The sequence below is a fragment of the Physella acuta genome, unplaced genomic scaffold (genome assembly GCF_028476545.2).
Source record: "Physella acuta isolate Inbredline_101_S28 unplaced genomic scaffold, ASM2847654v3 ptg001073l, whole genome shotgun sequence".
In the NCBI taxonomy this organism is placed as follows: Eukaryota; Metazoa; Mollusca; class Gastropoda; family Physidae; genus Physella; species Physella acuta.
Window position 1 is genome coordinate 7950 of NW_026732590.1, and position 20888 is coordinate 28837.

Here is a 20888-nt window from a genome sequence, read left to right on the forward strand (position 1 = left end):
ATCGATTATTTCCATACATAAACCGAAACGAGATTTGCATCAGGCCTTAGTTTTCGGTGAAAATGTCATCGAGGCGAATGGATGCAGAAAAACGGCTAAAGAGTCATTCTTAAAATAATGGTGATGTCTGGGCTGGAATTATACGACAGGGGAGGAGTGGTGGGGGGTGAGGGGAGGGGGGGGGGGGGGGGTTAAGCTGGAACTATGGTACCAGACTGTGTTTACAGCGGTAGCAGACGAGAGAGTTTCCGTTGCCATCGTCCTGCTGGCGTGGCCCAGGTCGTCCGGCACGCGTGCTGTGTGCACACACACACACACAAACACTCACACTCACGCACGCCCGCGTACACACACACTCACACTCACACACGCGCACACACTCGCGCGCCCCTCTCACCCTACACACCAGTCTGCAGTGAAAAAGAGAGAGGGGGGGAGCTATCGATTCTGGCGGTGACCTCATCCCACAGAAGCTCCAAGCCCGGCTCCATCGATACAGAAGTGTAGCCGCTGCCGGCTGAATATTTCTCTGGGATATTAATACATTTTTTTTTTTACCAAATTGTGAGTACCTATCAACGTCTTTATCAGCTACTCGTCTCGTCTTTTAACTCGTCTTCCGAATTACACTGTTTAAAATCACACTGTTTAAAATCTTATTTCTGAATAGTTATTAGGTTACAATAAAGATTTTTAAAGCTTACACTGGAATTGTTCCTCCCTAGTGTATGTCCTTTATGATAAAAAAGGCATCCATTTTGATTTATTTAAATGGAATCGATAAGGTTTAAACGTTGGGGGTTTAATGTTTAGGCCGGTATGTTTGAATGACGTTAATACCTTGATGGTTGGGTGGGTGACTGACGTAAGTGTCTAGAAATGCCAGACTGGCATGTATGTTTGACGTGGTTTTGACAGACGTGTGTTCGAATGTGTGTTTTTGAGTTGTGGAATGCTTGGGAGAAAATAATTCTGGGACGGATGAAAATGTTTGACGGATAGAAATTTTTTGACGGATGGGAATGCTGTGCAGCTCTGTTGATGTGTGACAGACAGCAGCAACTTCTGCTGTAGTATGATAGACGAGCTTCTTCTAATGTAATTCTATGACAGGCGTGTATTTCTTTACATGCTACGACAGACAAGTACCCCCCCCCCCCTCTCTGATATTGTATGACAGATGTATTTCCCCGATTTTTGTATGACAGACATATTTCTTCCGATGCTGTAAGTTTGACAGACAGGATTCCTCTGAAGATGTATGACAGACTGGTATTCTCTGATGTTGTATGACGGATCCCAATCCTCTGTATATACTGCGATATAAGATAACACAAAGCCCCGATAAATAGTCATATGACGTCATTTGTTTATTATAATAGTATCGAAAGAACTGCAATTTAGATATGATAAAGATCACGATAAATAATCATTTAGTTTTAATTTAGCAGAAACTCTCAGTGTTGACACAAAAAATAAACAAAGGATATAGTTTAAACTGCAATATTCGCCAGTCGAAAGTCTATAAATAAATCAATGCGTAAATTCTGGAACTTTCGTCACGTAAACAGTTTTAGTACCTTAATAAGTGGGGGGGGGGGGGTGGAATTTATGCGCAGGCATATTTGACTTTTGATCTCGCCGGGTTTTTTTAAAACACAAGACCAAAACAACAATGTAAGTTTCTGTGATTTATAATTCAATTTAAAAATATTTCTTTTTTTTTTTAAGGTTTCTTCGTTCATCGGGCCATAGTGACACTGGGACCTTCCCCTGGCCAGTAATTTTGGTCAGTGGAAGCCAAAATTTTATTGATTTTTGGCCGCGCTACTCAGGAGGGATTGGCACAAAGATGGCGGACTTTGAAGACGAGGGTAGTGCCAGACTGGCAGCGCAGACTGGTGAGTAACGGCTTTGGATTCTGTCGTGTTTCGCTTCCTCGTCTAACTGTGGGCGAGGGACTGTTTAGCTGCATAGCTGGAACACTTCACAGCCATAACGTGAAGATTGTTGTGACAACTCAAATCGATTATCGTGACATTGGTGTTTTATTTTTTATTGAAGAATGTTTCACGAAAAGTTGACACGACTTTCATAAGAATGCTAAAAATTTCTCCAAATGGTTTTAATTGTTTACAAAAAAAAAAATGCGTATTTACTGAAATATATAAAGGATTTAGTTTATTTTTGAAAAACTTAAAACAACTTTTACATTTGAGGAAACAATTAATGCTCGATTTCAACTAACATTTTACATTTTTACAAATTTTTTTCTGCTCATAAAAAATCTGTAGTTTCAACTATCTTGTTTACTAAACACAAAAGTTCGACCCTTAGCATATTTTTTCGCAATTTCTTTAAAATTGATAATCAAATGCTTCGAAAATTAATTTGTTTTTTGATGACTGGTTTAAAATATCTTTGCTTAAAAAATCGTATCAGTTATTGCAATCGATGTAAACTATACCCCTAGCAACAAGCATTCCAAACATATGCATCACAAACCACCTAGTATCTGCCACTGTCATCAAATTCTACTATCATACACATCACAACTACCCACTACCATCAAAGTCTACCATCATACTCATCACATCTACCCACTAGCATCAACCTCATTACAAGCTACTTCCTACCACGATATGATATACCCAAACCATCACTAACTTTACTCTGCCACCATTAAATATGCCATCACTAATTATGTAACCCCTACCAACCCCATCTAACCCCTACCATCACCATCTAACCCCTACCATCACCATCTAACCATACCATCACCATCTAACCCCTACCATCCCCATCTTACCCCTACCATCACCATCCAACCCCTACCATCACCATCTAACCCTATCCTAACAACACAACCAACACAACACCAGCCCTACCCATCCAGCGGGTATCACCACATTTAATTTGATAGCCCTCTAGTCGCTGGAGATCAGATAACATCACATAACCCAGGTCCAAGTTAAGTGCCAAAGGATCAAGTAACCTAAACCACTTAACCATGACCTGATTAAACTACCCAAAAAATTCATTAACAACGCCTAGCTTAGCACACACAAAAAACAAAAACAACTTCTAATAAAAGAACATGCCTTGCATTTCTTCCCCCGCTTCTGAATTCCACGTTCCTAGGCCGTGCCCTTTTTCTACAATACCTTGGGTTATCTCCCCTGCTACAATACCTTCGCATTATCTCCCCTTCCTACTCAGTCTAATCTCGCGTGAAGGATGCTGGGACGGTGCGTCCTGTCTACTGTCTGTCGTTACCGGGTAATGCTCTGCGCAAGTGTGCGGATGGGGGTGCGGGTGTGGAGGGAGGAAGGGTGGATGGGGGGGGGGGGTGGATATCGTGTTGTGTCCATTTTTAAACAAGCGTCTTCAGCCAACTTTAAGCTAAACGTCACACGCTAGACATCCAACATTCATTTTCAACAAAACCATACACAAACGTCCAAAACATCCAACTTTCCTCTAGAACCACGATAAAAAAACCTTTTTTTTTTCTAACGGAAATCAACGTTTATTTTTTAATCACCCTAATAAACACCCATCAACACTATTCAACACGTAGCCTTAGATAACACAACATGTGCCGTGACTTAGAAAACCTTTTTATTTAAAATCACGAAATAAATAATTGATACTCATAAAAATGTTTGAAAATAAATGTTAACTGTAAGTCACAGGAAAAAATAGTTTTAAACTTTAAAATTCATTTCCAGAAACAATTTTGTAATAAGTGATGCATTATTTTTTTTCTTTATTTCAACAACCCCCCCCCCACCCCACCCCAGCCCAACCCCCCCCCCCCCCCCTTTTCACGACTCATGATACATGAACCTGTAACATTTTAAAGCATCGACGTTGATGTTCTAGTATTTTTTTTTTATTATTAAAGCATTCCGTTTACATTTTTAACTCCTCCCCCCCCCCCCCACACCCCTACCTTACTATAACATAAGATTGGACCACCCCGTTGTTTTTTTTAAGTTATAAAAAATATCTCAATGTTTATATAACTTTATCTTCCGTGTCCGACATATTCGCCCATCAGACACGAAACTTTCCCGAAATATTATCAAGAACATGCATGTGCTTCTACCAAAGGGGGGTGTGGCGGGGGGGGGGGGGGTTGTTCGTCCCAGGGTGTCTTTAGTGAAGGGCACCGTACAACACGAACTCGCGCGTTCGCGTGTGGAGGCAAGTCGAGTGTTTTTAAGTCAAAAGACGAGGGAGGTAAAGAAAAATATATTTACATTGTAAAATGTCAATGGGTTTTGAAACTAACGCAAAGACAGCTTTAATAAATGTTATCAGCCGAAAAAAAAAATTAAAAATTAATCAAAAAACACTTCTGTTTGATAGAACGTACTCCAGAATTAACCCCCCCCCCCCCCACACACACACACACACCACAATATTTTTATGAAAAATACGTTATCAGCCACTGTTTTCAACCATCCCGCTCCCCACCCTTAAAAATTATTTATTTCCCTTTGACAAAAATACCCCCCTCCCCCTCGCCCTTTCATACTACAGATCTAATATCACGAAAGACATCACTAATTGATATAAAGCTTGCTGTTTGATGTGTTTGTTGACAAAATGTGCGTAATTTGATTGGTATAGATTTACCAGCGTTATAAATACGTAATGGCGTGAAAGATGACTGGATATATATATATATATATATATATATATATTATATATATATATATATATATATATATATATATATATATATATATATATATACATATATATATATATATATATCCCATGACTTTCGCTTCAAGGGATGTCACTGTGTCTTATTTATCTTAAGAAACCATTACTTCCCTTCTCCCTGCTTTGAGATACTATTTAAATACTAGATAAATGGCCCGTTGAGGAAGGGTACAACGGGCGCTAGGCTGATAGTGCTGTCTCTTTTCTCTAAACTAAAACCACCCCCCACCCCCCCACACACCCCACCCCCCACCCCCCCCCCCCACCCCACACACCACCCCCCCCCACCCCTCCACCACCCCCCACCCCCAAAAAAAACATGTATACCGTCCCATTCAACGAAATATAATTATATACTTTTTCCAGTGTCCGCCCCCTCCCCGAAAATTCTAACCCCCGCCCCCGAAAATTTCAAGTACCCCCACCCCTCTCCGGGGAGGAAAAAGTCTAAACTAAAACCACCCCACCCCCCACACACACCACCCCCACCCCCCCCCCACACACACCACCCCCCCCACCCCCCACACACACCACCCCCCCCACCCACCGCCCCCCCCCCCCCAAAAAAAAAACATGTCTACCGTCCCATTCAACGAAATATAATTATATACTTTTTCCAGTGCCCGCCCCCTCCCCGAAAATTCTACCCCCGCCACCGAAAATTTCAAGTACCCCCACCCCTCTCCGGGGAGGAAAAAGTCTAAACTAAAACCACCCCACCCCCCCCCACACACACCACCCCCCACCCCCCCCCACACCACCCCCCCCCCCCCCCCCACACACACACCACCACCCCCCCCCACCCCCCCCCCCACCCCAAAAAAAAAACATGTCTACCGTCCCATTCAACGAAATATAATTATATACTTTTTCCAGTGTCCGCCCCCTCCCCGAAAATTCTACCCCCGCCCCCGAAAATTTCAAGTACCCTCACCCCTCTCCGTGGAGGAAAAAGTCCTGAAAGAAACACTGGTGTCGCGCATAGCCACTACGCGAAGAATTGCATTAAAGAAATTGCAAGAAAACCACTTTTTTAGATTAGACACATTAATTAGGTGGTAATTTTATTATAGAGTATCGATGAGGAAATTTCTTTTGAGTTGGGGAGGGGGGGGGGGGCTCAGACGTTCTTACGCGGGGGGTGGGGCTTCGCCCCTACCCGAAGAATTGTATGCAAGAAACTCTTCACGCAAACCATTAAGATTAGACAACATTTCCTTTTTATTCAATGTTAACGCGAAAATCAATGACGTCATATAACTGTGAGCACTCTCTGGGTTTGAGATTATTTTCTACTCTGTGCTAAATGTGTCGACGTCATACTTCGTTTTTTCGAATTACTGTGCATGTTTTTAAATTGCTTGTCTTTTCTCTAGAGCGTTCTTGTCAGACAGATAGATAGATAGATAGATAGATAGATAGATAGATAGATAGATAGATAGATAGATAGATAGATAGATAGATAGATAGATAGATAGATAGATAGATAGATAGAGAGACAGCGAAACTATTATTATAGACTAGATAAATGGCCCGTTGAGGAAGGGTACAACGGGCGCTAGGCTGATAGTGCTGTCTCTTTTCTCTAAACTAAAACCAACCCACCCCCCCACACACCACCCCCCACCCCCCACCCCCCCCCCCGACCCCCAGACACCACCCCCACCCCCCACCCACACACCACCCCCACCCCCACACACCATCCCCACCCCCCCACCCCCACCCCCCACACACACCACCCCCCTCCAACCCCCCCCCCCTCCACCGCCCCCCCCCCCAAAAAAAAAAACCATGTCTACCGTCCCATTCAACGAAATATAATTATATACTTTTTCCAGTGTCCGCCCCTCCCAGAAAAATTCTACCCCCGCCCCCGAAAATTTCAAGTACCCCCCACCCCTCTCCGGGGAGGAAAAAGTCTGAAAGAAACACTGAAACCAACCCACCCCCCACACACCACCCCCACCCCCACACACCATCCCCACCCCCACCCCCACCCCCCACACACACCACCCCCTCCACACACCGCCCCCCCACCCCCACCCCCACCCCTCCAACCCCCCCCCCCTCCACCGCCCCCCCCCCCAAAAAAAAAAAACCATGTCTACCGTCCCATTCAACGAAATATAATTATATACTTTTTCCAGTGTCCGCCCCCTCCCAGAAAATTCTACCCCCGCCCCCGAAAATTTCAAGTACCCCCACCCCTCTCCGGGGAGGAAAAAGTCTGAAAGAAACACTGAAACCAACCCACCCCCCACACACCACCCCCACCCCCCACCCCCCCACCCCCCACCCACACACACCCCCCCCACCCCTCCACACACCCCCCCCCCCCCCCAAAAAAACATGTCTACCGTCCCATTGCAAGAAAACCACTTTTTAGATTAGACACATTAATTTTATTATAGAGTATCGATGAGGAAATTTCTTTTGAGTTGGGGAGGGGGAGGGGCTCAGACGTTCTTACGCGGGGGGTGGGGCTTCGCCCCTACCCGAAGAATTGTATGCAAGAAACTCTTCACGCAAACCACTTAGATTAGACCAAATTGCCTTTGTATTGAATATGTTTACTCGATAATCAATGACGTCATATAACTGTGTGCACTCTCTGGGTTTGAGATTATTTTCTACTCTGTGCGCTAAATGTGTCGACGTCATACTTCGTTTTTCGAATTACTGTGCATGTTTTTAAATTGCTTGTCTTTTCTCTAGAGCGTTCTTGTCAGACAGATAGATAGATAGATAGATAGATAGACAGCGAAACTATTATTATAGACTAGATAAATGGCCCGTTGAGGAAGGGTACAACGGGCGCTAGGCTGATAGTGCTGTCTCTTTTCTCTAAACTAAAACCAACCCACCCCCCCACACACCACCCCCACCCCCACCCCCCCGACCCCCAGACACCACCCCCACCCCCACCACACACCACCCCCACCCCCACACACCATCCCCACCCCCCACCCCCACCCCCCACACACACCACCCCCCTCCACACACCGCCCCCCACCCCCACCCCCCCACCCCTCCAACCCCCCCCCTCCACCGCCCCCCCCCCCAAAAAAAAACCATGTCTACCGTCCCATTCAACGAAATATAATTATATACTTTTTCCAGTGTCCGCCCCCTCCCAGAAAATTCTACCCCCGCCCCCGAAAATTTCAAGTACCCCCACCCCTCTCCGGGGAGGAAAAAGTCTGAAAGAAACACTGAAACCAACCCACCCCCCACACACCACCCCCACCCCCACACACCATCCCCACCCCCCACCCCCACCCCCCACACACACCACCCCCTCCACACACCGCCCCCCCACCCCCACCCCCACCCCCCACCCCTCCAACCCCCCCCCTCCACCGCCCCCCCCCCCAAAAAAAAAACCATGTCTACCGTCCCATTCAACGAAATATAATTATATACTTTTTCCAGTGTCCGCCCCCTCCCAGAAAATTCTACCCCCGCCCCCGAAAATTTCAAGTACCCCCACCCCTCTCCGGGGAGGAAAAAGTCTGAAAGAAACACTGAAACCAACCCACCCCCCACACACCACCCCCACCCCCCACACACCACCCCCACCCCCCACCCCCCCACACACCCCCCCCCCACCCCTCCACACACCCCCCCACCCACCCCTCCACCCCCCACCCCCCCCCCCCCCCACCCCCCCAAAAAAAACATGTCTACCGTCCCATTGCAAGAAAACCACTTTTTAGATTAGACACATTAATTTTATTATAGAGTATCGATGAGGAAATTTCTTTTGAGTTGGGGAGGGGGAGGGGCTCAGACGTTCTTACGCGGGGGGTGGGGCTTCGCCCCTACCCGAAGAATTGTATGCAAGAAACTCTTCACGCAAACCACTTAGATTAGACCAAATTGCCTTTGTATTGAATATGTTTACTCGATAATCAATGACGTCATATAACTGTGTGCACTCTCTGGGTTTGAGATTATTTTCTACTCTGTGCGCTAAATGTGTCGACGTCATACTTCGTTTTTCGAATTACTGTGCATGTTTTTAAATTGCTTGTCTTTTCTCTAGAGCGTTCTTGTCAGACAGATAGATAGATAGATAGATAGACAGACAGCGAAACTATTATTATAGACGAGAAAAATGGCCCGTTGAGGAAGGATACACCGGGCGCTAGGTTGATAGTGCTGTCTCTTTTCTCTAAACAAAAACCACCCCCCCCCCACACACACCACCCCCACCCCCACCCACACCCCCACCCACACCACCCCAACCCCCCACCCCCCCCCCACACACCACCCCCCCACACACCACCCCCCCCACCCCCACCCCTACACACACCACCCCACACACACACCACCCCCCCACCCCCCACCCCCCCCCCCCCCAAAAAAAAAACATGTCTACCGTCCCATTCAACGAAATATAATTATATACTTTTTCCAGTGTCCGCCCCCTCCCCGAAAATTCTACACCCGCCCCCGAAAATTTCAAGTACCCTCACCCCTCTCCGGGGAGGAAAAAGTCTAAATTAAAACCACCCCCCCACTCACCCCCACCCCCCCCCCCCCCACACACACACACCACCACCCCCCCCACCCCCCACCCATCCCCCCCCCCCCCCCCCCCAAAAAAAAAGCATGTCTACCGTCCCATTCAACAAAATATAATTATATACTTTTTCCAGTGTCCGCCCCCTCCCCGAAAATTCTACCCCCCGCCCCCGAAAATTTCAAGTACCCCCACCCCTCTCCGGGGAGGAAAAAGTCTAAATTAAAACCACCCCCCCCACTCAACCCCCCCCCCACCCCCACCCCCCTCAGACGTTCTTACGCGGGGGTGGGGCTTCGCCCCTACCCGAAGAATTGTATCCAAGAAACTCTTCACGCAAACCATTTAGATTAGACAACATTTCCTTTTTTTCAATGTTTCAATGACGTCATTACATTACTGTGTGCACTCTCTGGTTTGAGATTATGTTCTACTCGACGCTAAATGTGTCGACGTCATATTTCGTTTTTCGAATTACTGTGCAGGTTTTTAAATTCCTTGTGTTTTCTCTAGAGCGTTCTTGTCAGACAGATAGATAGATAGAGAGACAGCGAAACTATTATTATAGACGAGAAAAATGGCCCGTTGAGGAAGGATACACCGGGCGCTAGGTTGATAGTGCTGTCTCTTTTCTCTAAACTAAAACCAACCCACCCCCCCACACACACACACACACCACCCCCCCACCCCCCACCCCACACCCACCCCACACACCAGCCCCCCCCCCACCCCACCCACCGCCACCCACCCCCACCCCACCCCCACCCCCCAAAAAACATGTCTACCGTCCCATTCAACGAAATATAATTATATACTTTTTCCAGTGTCCGCCCCCTCCCCGAAAATTTTACCCCCGCCCCCGAAAATTTCAAGTACCCCCACCGCTCTCCGGGGAGGAAAAAGTCTGAAAGAAACACTGGTGTCGCGCTTAGCCACTACGCGAAGAATTGCATTAAAGAAATTGCGAGAAAACCACTTTTTAGATTAGACACAATAATTAGGCGGTAATTTTATTATAGAGTATCGATGAGGAAACCACCGCCCCACCCACCCCCCCACTCACACCTCCCCCCCCCCACCCCCCACTCCCCCCCCCACCCCCCCCACCCCCCCCCCCACTCCCAAAAAAAACATGTCTACCGTCCCATTCAACGAAATATAATTATATACTTTTTCCAGTGTCCGCCCCCCCTCCCCGAAAATTCTAACCCCGCCCTCGAAAATTTCAATTACCCCCACCCCTCTCCGGGGAGGAAAAAGTCTGAAAGAAACACTGGTGTCGCGCTAAGCCACTACCCGAAGAATTGCATTAAAGAAATTGCAAGAAAACCACTTTTTAGATTAGACACATTAATTAGGCGGTAATTTTATTATAGAGTATCGATGAAGAAATTTCTTTTGAGTTGGGGAGGGGGGGGGGCTCAGACGTTCTTACGCGGGGGGTGGGGCTTCGCCCCTACCCGAAGAATTGTATGCAAGAAACTCTTCACGCAAACCATTAAGATTAGACAACATTTCCTTTTTATTCAATGTTAACGCGAAAATCAATGACGTCATATAACTGTGAGCACTCTCTGGGTTTGAGATTATTTTCTACTCTGTGCTAAATGTGTCGACGTCATACTTCGTTTTTCGAATTACTGTGCATGTTTTTAAATTGCTTGTCTTTTCTCTAGAGCGTTCTTGTCAGACAGATAGATAGATAGAGAGACAGCGAAACTATTATTATAGATTTAGTCTTAGCATTTTGTTTCATTGCTTCTTATAATGGATTTAATTTTAGAAAGATTGTTTGTTATCAAGTGGGAATTTTTCTGTTGTTTTTTTTTTTTAAATATTATGAATCAGTTGTATGCTACTTCATAATGATATGTGACCATATACGGCGTATGGACTAACTTTGAATGAAAGCATTTTTTTCCGTAACATTATTGAGAAAAAAGTATATTAGTACATTTATGACATAAAATACGGAATCCGATAAAACAGAGTATCAAGCATATAGCCCTGGGCATAATGCCTATATATAGAGACATATAACACTAGGCCTACAACATATAGCCCTAGGCATATCGCATACATAGGCCTGCTACATAGACATATAACCTTAGGCCTAGTACACACATACAGATAGAAACATATGGGCCCTATGCATATTGCCTGCCTACATTTAGAGAAATATATCCCTATACCTACTACATAAATTACATAGATACATACATACAGACATATAACCCACCACCCAGCTGATAGAAATGAAATACGACCCGGAAATGGATCCTCAACGCGTGAGTCACTGCCTGGCCAGGATATGCCTGGTTGGATTTGGACTGGCTGGCTCTACAACTTAACGGTGCTTTTACGTGTTGTAAACCGTGAAATATTAGCACATTTATCTCATAAAAGCTGTGTGCTACAGAGTATAGAAATGATGGTTGTACGAGTGTGTTTTTTTCTTAGCTAGGTAAGTGTACAGTGGGGTTTGGTTTCATTTTCTAATTCTTTGAAAATTTTTATTAAAAATTTTGCTACCGTTTCCTTAATTAATAATTGTATGTATGCTTTAAACTTTTTAAAAAAATTTTTAAACCTATAAACCCCTTAGCCTCCTCTTTTGTTATACTATCGCATTATGTATAGAACCTTTACATATACATGTATATATGTATATATATACTTTATATATGTGTATGTATATATATATATATATATATATATATATATATATATATATATATATATATATATATATATATATATATATATATATATATATTTAAGCATGCTATTGCTACATAGCCTCCCTAAATGTCATACACCACACATGTATGTAACAGCCCCAACCTGCCCCATATATTGGCCTCCCAATAGCTCTTATTTTCATCACTACCGCCGTGTGTAACATTGTGACATAACGTTTCCATCAATCTCAAACACGTTCACTAAAGCGTGAAAACTCGGCGCTAAGCTTATTGAGCACAATACACACTTCTGAGCCCACTACACACTTCTGAGCACACTACAAACTTCTGCGTACACTACAAACACTACACACTGCTGAGCACACTACACACTGCTGAGCACATTACACACTTCTGAGCACATTAAACATCGCTGAGCACACTACACACTGCTGAGAACACTATACACTGTTGAGCACACTACACACTGCTTAGTACACTACACACTACTTAGCACACTACACACTGCTGAGCACACTATACACTGTTGAGCACACTACACACTGCTTAGTACACTACACACTACCTAGCACACTACACACTGCTGAGCACACTATACACTGTTGAGCACACTACCCACTGCTGAGCACACTACACACTGATGAGCACACTACACACTGCTGAGCACACTACACACTGCTGAGCACACTACACACTGCTGAGCACACTACGCACTGGTGAGCACACTACACACTGCTCCAAGTGTTTCACTTCCCCGTTTTATTTGGTACTCACTCGAGACTCGCAAAGGTCAAGTGTTGCACGTACATAACGTTGTGGGTGTGGGTGTTTATACGTGCTGCTGTGTTGAAGAGTGTGATATTATGTGTGTACTTGTATGTTAGTCAGCTGTGACAGTGTTCTTATCTTTATGTATGCTGATGTTGTTATTTTATATATATATATATATATATATATATATATATATATATATATATATATATATATATATATATATATATATATATATATATATATATGTAAATGTATATATATGAGTAGGATGATGTGTCATGATGTGTAATGATGTGTGTAAATTATTCACTTTGTAAGCGGGTTATAGCTCTGTATCATGTTGACCTGTTTAGTTACGATGTTGTTCTTTTTGTGATGGGACTGGAATGTATGTGTATGTGTGTATCTGTGCTAGGTCACAAGCTGAATCATAATATGTGTGTAATCCCCACTTTATATCTCATCCTATGTTTTATGCGTGTATGTGTTGCTTCTCCTATGGGTGGGGATGACTCCTGTAACCGTGTCAGTATCTCCCTGTGTATGTTTACATGTGTAGTGTGTTGGGTCAAGTAGTTAGTGCTTGTAAAGATGAATGAACGTAGGATCTTCTAAGCCAGAGAACTGCTCCTTTAATTAATACGCCTACACTTAACCCTTGTACTTGTAACCCCAGCTGGCTAGAATGTAATATAACCACTGGTATGTTGAAAGCTATGTGTGTATGTTTCTGTGTGTGTTGAACTCAGTCAAGCATGACCTCAGGTCATCGTGCACTGCAGACTCATCGAAAAAAAAATCTAATGTTCATTCATGGAGTAACAAACTGGTTTATCTGCCCCTTGTCGTCCCACGGTTTTGTCAGACGTAAAATTACGCTCACGCTCAAAACACACAAAGACCGTGCATATGCTGCACCCGACGAATCAGTTGAACAACATAAAGACACTTTTTGTGTGTACCAAAATTTAAAGCGATGGTGTGTTCATTGTTATGTCTAGTGGTATAGAACTTCAAAGACCACTTCAAACATTATAACCGCCAATAGCTCATACAAACTGCATACTCAATATTGATTATTGATCCTAGGCATATATATATATATATATATATATATATATATATATATATATATATATATATATATATATATATATATATATATATATATATGGACACATAACCCCACTCTATCCACACACCTACCCCCCCCCCCCCTAGACACCACACACACAACTACCCCAACACCTAGACGCACAACCCCCACATTACCCACACATCTGCCCCTTAACGCAACCCCACACACCACCCACACAACTACCCCAAAACACATTCATATACCTCCCACACACTTAGACACACAACCCCCCACACCACTCACACACTACCCCTAGACACACAACACCACAAACCTACCATTATGCACAACCCCCATACCACCCAAACAACTCACTGAAATAATTAAAACGAGCACACAAAAATGCCTCTGCCCCACTTTCAGCACTCCGTTCCTTCGTTGCCTAGTGCATGTGTATATCACCCACTCACACACACATAAACACACACACACACACACATGCGTACCACCCCCGCTCCCAGTAAAATTATCACCGTTTAGAGGGCCAGGGTGCGGCCCCCTTTTCTGCCCCAACTCGAGTGAGCTATACATTTTCAACACGTAACTCTGTTCTCACGAGCTGATACCCATCACTAAGGCTATGTGATGTATGAACTCAATACATAACATACATACACAGGGCATATTCAATGTGGAGGACAAGGCACAATATTGATGTTAGGCTTAACTTGTGAGACCTTGATGTAATATAGCATAAGAGAATATTGATATCGCACAGCAAGACCTTGAAATAAATTACTTAACATCGTGGGACTTCAATAATACATAGCTATAACATAGTGGGACTTAAATATAACATAGCTATAAGATAGTGGGACTTTGGAATAATTTTGATATAATTCTGAGACCTTGAGATAATTTAGCCATAACAAAGAAAGCCGATATGATATTGATACAACCAATTAGAATCTTGGTTAATTTGATATAACAACGTAGATCCTTGATATAATACTGGCATAATGGGACCTTGATGTATTGGTATAACTAGAGTGACACCTTGGTATATTATTTGATATAATGTGAGTCAGTACCTTGATATAATATATTGATATAACGCGAATCAGGAGCTTGATATAATATATTGATATAACGCGAGTAAGGACCTTGATATAATATATTGATATAACGTGAATCAGTTTCTTGATATAATATATTGATATAACGCGAATCAGGACCTTGATATAATATATTGATATAACGCGAATCAGGACCTTGATATAATATATTGATATAACGTGAGTCAGGACCTGGATGTAATATATTGATATAACGTGAGTCAGGACCTGGATATAATATATTGATATAACGTGTCAGGACCTTGATATAATATATTGATATAATATATTGATATAACGTGAGTCAGGACCTTGATATAATATATTGATATAATATATTGATATAACGTGTCAGGACCTTGATATAATATATTGATATAATATATTGATATAACGTGAGTCAGGACCTTGCTATCAATCATTGATACAATGTTAGCCTTGATACCCCATAGCTGTAGCCTACCACGGGCCGAGCAGCGCGCGCTGAACATCTATCGTATGCGATCGATCTAGTCGCATCTGGTGCCAACATTCCTAACATTCTTGCTAGGCGTGGATTTTTTATACATTCTGTTTACCTAGCTAGTATATTTACCAAAAGCTGCTTGTAGTTAGATGAAAAGGGGGATTTTTTTTTTATTTTGTTGAGCGCCTAAGATCGATAATTGTAATGTTAGTAATAGTAACATATTTGTTTCAATATTGCTTAGGTTAATTTTAGCTCTTAATTGAATCCATACTTATAAGTGTAATGTTAGTAATAGGAAAATATTTGTTTCAATATTACTCATGTTAATTTTAGCTCTTAATTGAATCCATACTTATAAGTGTAATGTTAGTAATAGGAAAATATTTGTTTCAATATTACTCATGTTAATTTTAGCTCTTAATTGAATCCATACTTATAAGTGTAATGTTAGTAATAGGAAAATATTTGTTTCAATATTACTCAGGTTAATTTTAGCTCTTAATTGAATCCATACTTATAATTGTAATGTTAGTAATAAGAACAAATGTGTTTCAATGTTGCTTTAGTTAATCAATACTATCAATACTTGTAATGTTAGTTATAAGAAAATTGTTGTTTCAATGTTGTTTCAATTTTGACCATTATGTTAATCAATACTTAGACTAGTATGTATTGTACAAAGGAGCAGATTTTAAAATATCATTGGGTTTGTATCGTATTTGTCTTTGTTGTATAATAGACCTATACCAGTGGTCCTTTACCTGGGTTCGATCGAACCCCAGGGGTTTTGGTGAGTCAGTCCTAGGGGTTCGGCGGAGGTTAAGACACACACCCGACTCATATGATTCACGATCGGATTTTGTCAGTGTGGACTATAGAACTATTAAGAAGAGTTCGATGAATGCGTAAATAAAACGGGGGGGGGGGTACCTCCAAAAAGATTAGAACCTCTTGTCTATAGTAAAGTAATTATAGTAAGCATTCAAGTCTAGCGTTCACGTTCATATGTTGTAATCATCGGTTTCTTTGACCTAGGAATATGAAGGTACCGTGTGGTCATGTCTATGTCCGGCAGACCTTCCTACGTGGACACAGAGGCGTAGCGACGAGGGAGGTACATATGTCCCCGGGCGCCGACCCTAGGGCGCCAAAATGGGTTAAAAAAATTAAAAGCTCATTTTAGCTGCAGTTTTGAATAATAAATATAAAAAATATATGGGGGGGGGGCGCCAAATTGAAATTTGTCCCCGGATACCGGGAGGGGTCGCTACCAGAGGCGTAGCGACCCTTCCTGGCGCCCGGGAACAAACTTTCGATTTGCACCAACCCCCCCTCGAACTTTTCATTTGCACCCCCGCCCTCAAACTTTCGATTTGCACCCCCTCGAACTTTTCATTTGCACCCCCCCCCTCGAACTTTTCATTTGCACCCCCCTCCTCAAACTTTCAATTTGGCGCCCCCCTAAGGTCGGCGCCCGGGGACATATGTCCCCCCTCGTTACGCCTCTGGTCGCTACGCCTCTGCGTGGACAGAGGCACCTACTCAGACAGAATGGGTAGACTATGGGGTATTATATCGACTTGAACTCGGTAACCGAACTAGAGGTAGCTTTCGGCTTAGCAATTATTTTTGCTTAATATTTCTGTATTTTATTAATATTATATTATTTTATTTTGCAAGCTAACTATCCGAAACAATACCGTTGTTTTAGGCAGCTTTTTGTTTTTTCTTACATTTGTTTATCAGGTACGCCTACCTGTTCTATTTTTAGCAAAGATTTTTTTTTCTTTTGGGGCAGATGTTTGTTATTTGTGAAACGGGTATACCAAGATGCTGAAAATAGAATCAAATGTTGAGTCATCTCCAAAAAAAACCCACCTCAAGTTAATTACTTAATTAATTAACACCTGAAGTCGATTCCAATGTTAGGATGGGTACCATGACGATTTAATGTAGTGCTCAAGTGGCTGTTTTAAGTCTATAGAGTTCATGCACATAACGAAGATGCAGTTTGTCATTATATTACGTTGTGTGAAATGGGGTACGGTGGTATAGAGTAATGCTTCATAACTTAGAGATGGCGCACATAACTGGAAAAAAAAGGGGGGGGGGGGTAGTTTATAATTTTGTGAATATGGTGTTGAATATATTGTTTATTAAGAGGAAATTTTATTACGTATACAACTTTGGATGAGGTTAGGACTAATCGAAAATCTCTCATTTTTGTTGTGTAATATTTATTGTAAACGATCTCTAACTATATATTATGTATAGAGTTTCTTTCAGGCATATCTATAACAGATAGAATTTGTATACAAAATACAAAGTATATACTTCTACCAGTATCTGCCCCCCCCCCCCCCGGAAATATAAGTCGTCCACCCCCCCCCCCTTTCTAGAGAAAATGTCTGAAAGAAACACTGATTGTGTTTGGTCAAGCCAAGCTTTACTTTTTGTCTCAGTGTAGGCCCAAATATTTTAGACTTGACAAAAAAACTTGACAGAAAGACAATTTTGTATTCCAACCCTGTGGCAAGTTTCACGCTATACTCTTGTTTTTAATTATTTTCTTTGTGGCAAGTCTCCATTCTGTCTAATAAATACAGATGGCTGACTAAAGCTTGTCATCAATATCTGTACGTATATTATTGGACGATCGATTGAAATGGACTTTTGTTAACATCGCTGTTTCAGAGTGAATAGGTTGGTTATAAAGTTAACATGAATTATTTTTTTTATTATCAAGTGTAGGTTTCTGTTTTCTTTGTCGTGGTTGTGTACGGGCTTTGGGTTTTTGTTCATGTTGACGGTGTTAAGGAAATATGGGTTTTTGTTTAAGGTTGTATGTGGGCTATGGGTTTTTGTTTAAGGCTGTATGTGTGCTATGGGTTTTCGTTCTTGTTGACAGTGTTAAGGAAATATGGGCTTTTGTTTAAGATGGTATGTGGGCTATAGCTTTTTGTTCTTTAGTGATGGTTTATCTGCGACTGGAGCAGTGGTGTACGGTCCGTTAACTCACGGAGACTATGTTAGTCTCAAAACAGTCTATTTTTGGCAAACTGCTATGTAACGGCAAGACCAAGCCAGTTGCGGATTTAGAACCCATGTTGTCATTGTGAATGTTTTTTTATTATTATTATTCTTTCTTCGTCCCTAGCTGGTCCATGGTGGTGATCCCACCGCATACCACTGGACTTGATTTTATTTTATTTTTATTATTGCCGGTGGCTGTGTATAATTATCTGGGCCTGTTTCATCATAATGATCAATACATCTAGTTCAACAATTGTCAGATTAATCAGTACCCATGATCATAGTGCCACTATCACCAAAGTAATCTTATACTTAAAACTCTACTGCCACTACTGCCTACAAAAGCCTCACATAACCACATATTGACTGGAACTTTTTTTTTCCTCACCGACGTAAACAAAAATATTGGCGTCGCATCAACGATTTTATGCGGTCTCTCACTGCGCATGTGTGAGCCTATCGACTGCGCGCATACCCTCAGTTGAACCTATTGCGCACTTTCATCTCTATGTGATCTAACTTATCTACCTGAGCTAACGGTGCAATAAAAGGCATTTTTTGTCACTTTTCCCAGTTCAAATATTTTTACCTTTCTGAAAGTAGAAAGTTCACCTTAACCTTACTGTTCTAAGCTTACTCATATTCAAAATATTTTTTTTATTTTCTATATCTAAACTTTCAAATATTAGAATTCATACAACATAAAATTTAGAACAAATTTAAATGACTATTTTAATGCAATAAAAATAATACTAATTAATAATAATTGTGATTTTTAAAAAAAGAAACTAATCGCTATTTTTTAATTGCATAGCCTCCCCTGTTCTGCCCCGCTCACCGGCGCGAGAATGCGACAAGTTCCGATTGGTCAATTCAGCGAGGACAAAAAACCCGTAGCCTAACTCACGCACAGCTTTATCGTCTGCTGAGCGTACTTCGCAGACTGTGAGTCACTTCTGGGATAAACCGTGTCTAAATTCATTTCTAAAATTTGCGTGTGTTGTTACATGACTTATCTTAACTGTGAATTGGAATAAGGTAAGGTGTTTCCAATTTTTATGTGTTGAACATTTGATTTTACTTGCTCTTTCTGTTGCTAATTTTTTTACTATTTTCCTGCCTTTAGACCATTTTAATTAAATATGTGGTAAAAATGACTATAGATAGGCTCTAAATTTTAAAACAAAATATTGAATGTCTCGCAACTTTGTTTATAAACAAACAAAAAACATGTGTTACATTAACTCTGTTATTGAAAACAAATCTTAATGTATCTACACAGCCCTAAATCGGGTTAGGTTTTGTTTCGTTAAATTAATTGTAATTTTTATCAAACACGATGCCAAACTATGAGTCTGATTTCTTAAAGATAGAAGGCATTAAAGATTCAATATTGAGGTTAGGTTTATTGTGCTGTAATAAAATCGGTGCTACCCTCCCCTTCTGTACACTCAACATACTCTCTTTCTCTACCTCTGTCACACAATAACTCCCCCCCCCCCCCACCCCCACCGCCTCTACAAATAAACAGGTACGGTACTCATTATGCATTGAGTAAATTTTTGTTAAGTTTCTTGCGGCAAAATTAAAATTACAATACATAATGAATGTCTAGACTATATTTCTATAAGATACATTGATAGCCTATTTAACCGTTATGCATCTGTTGTAGTTGTTTCTGTATTGTATGTAAAAAAAAATCAGTTGTTTTGTTTGGTCAGTTGTTATATCTTTTTATTATATGACAAGTGCTCTACGTGTTTCTATGTATTTGATGTTCTCCCCATATATCCCTGACCGAACTAGATCTAGTTACTTAATCGTTAATTCCCTAACTAACCGACACTACAAATAATGAAAATTAAACATACACTTCAACAATTAGTACAAGTACACAACGAAGTATAAAACCATAATTGTAAATGAGTTCAAGTTGAACATAGTCTATTTAAAACTAATTTAAAAACTAATTTATTTCCTTCCTATCAACCTAAATCTAGTGAGCGCCATTGTACAACCCGGGCCACGATAAACCCGTCATTGAACACCCCTCGGCGTGAATCATCGTTTGTAGCGCGGTTACCGACGGAGATTTGCTGGTCAATATGTTGCCAACATCTGTCTTAGCGCTGGGGATTTATGTGTGAGCTTGAATACATCGATCGTTTAAGTGTGTGGGTTAGTAGACAATGGGTGGGGGGCTTAGTGAGGTGGGGAGTGTGTATGAGTGTGTGTGTGGGGATGTGAGTGTGTGTGTCTAAATAAATTTGAGGATATATTCATATAAATGTACTTTTGTGTGATTTAGTACTACTCTTGATTCTCTTGTTGTAAGCTATAAGCTTCTTTGAAGGTTGGGGGAGGGTGGGAGGTGTCTTTATTATGACGTAACATACCTGGGAAGGTCACACATTTTTGTTTGATGTCTAAGGGTGGGGAGGGAGGGTTGGGGATT

At 41.9% G+C, this 20888-nt stretch overlaps 1 protein-coding gene across 1 annotated transcript in view; it reads left to right on the forward strand.

Annotated features, from left to right (window-relative positions):
- Window positions 1–555: 555 nt before the first annotated feature.
- The window catches only part of LOC131955520 (serine-rich adhesin for platelets), a 54682-nt gene continuing 34349 nt past the window's right edge, over window positions 556–20888 (forward strand). Inside the window, exons 1-2 of the mRNA XM_059319669.1 lie at window positions 556–564; window positions 1732–1901. Coding sequence (XP_059175652.1) covers window positions 1853–1901 — 49 coding nt within the window. The 5' untranslated portion in view covers window positions 556–564; window positions 1732–1852. The remainder of the gene's footprint in view (window positions 565–1731; window positions 1902–20888) is intronic.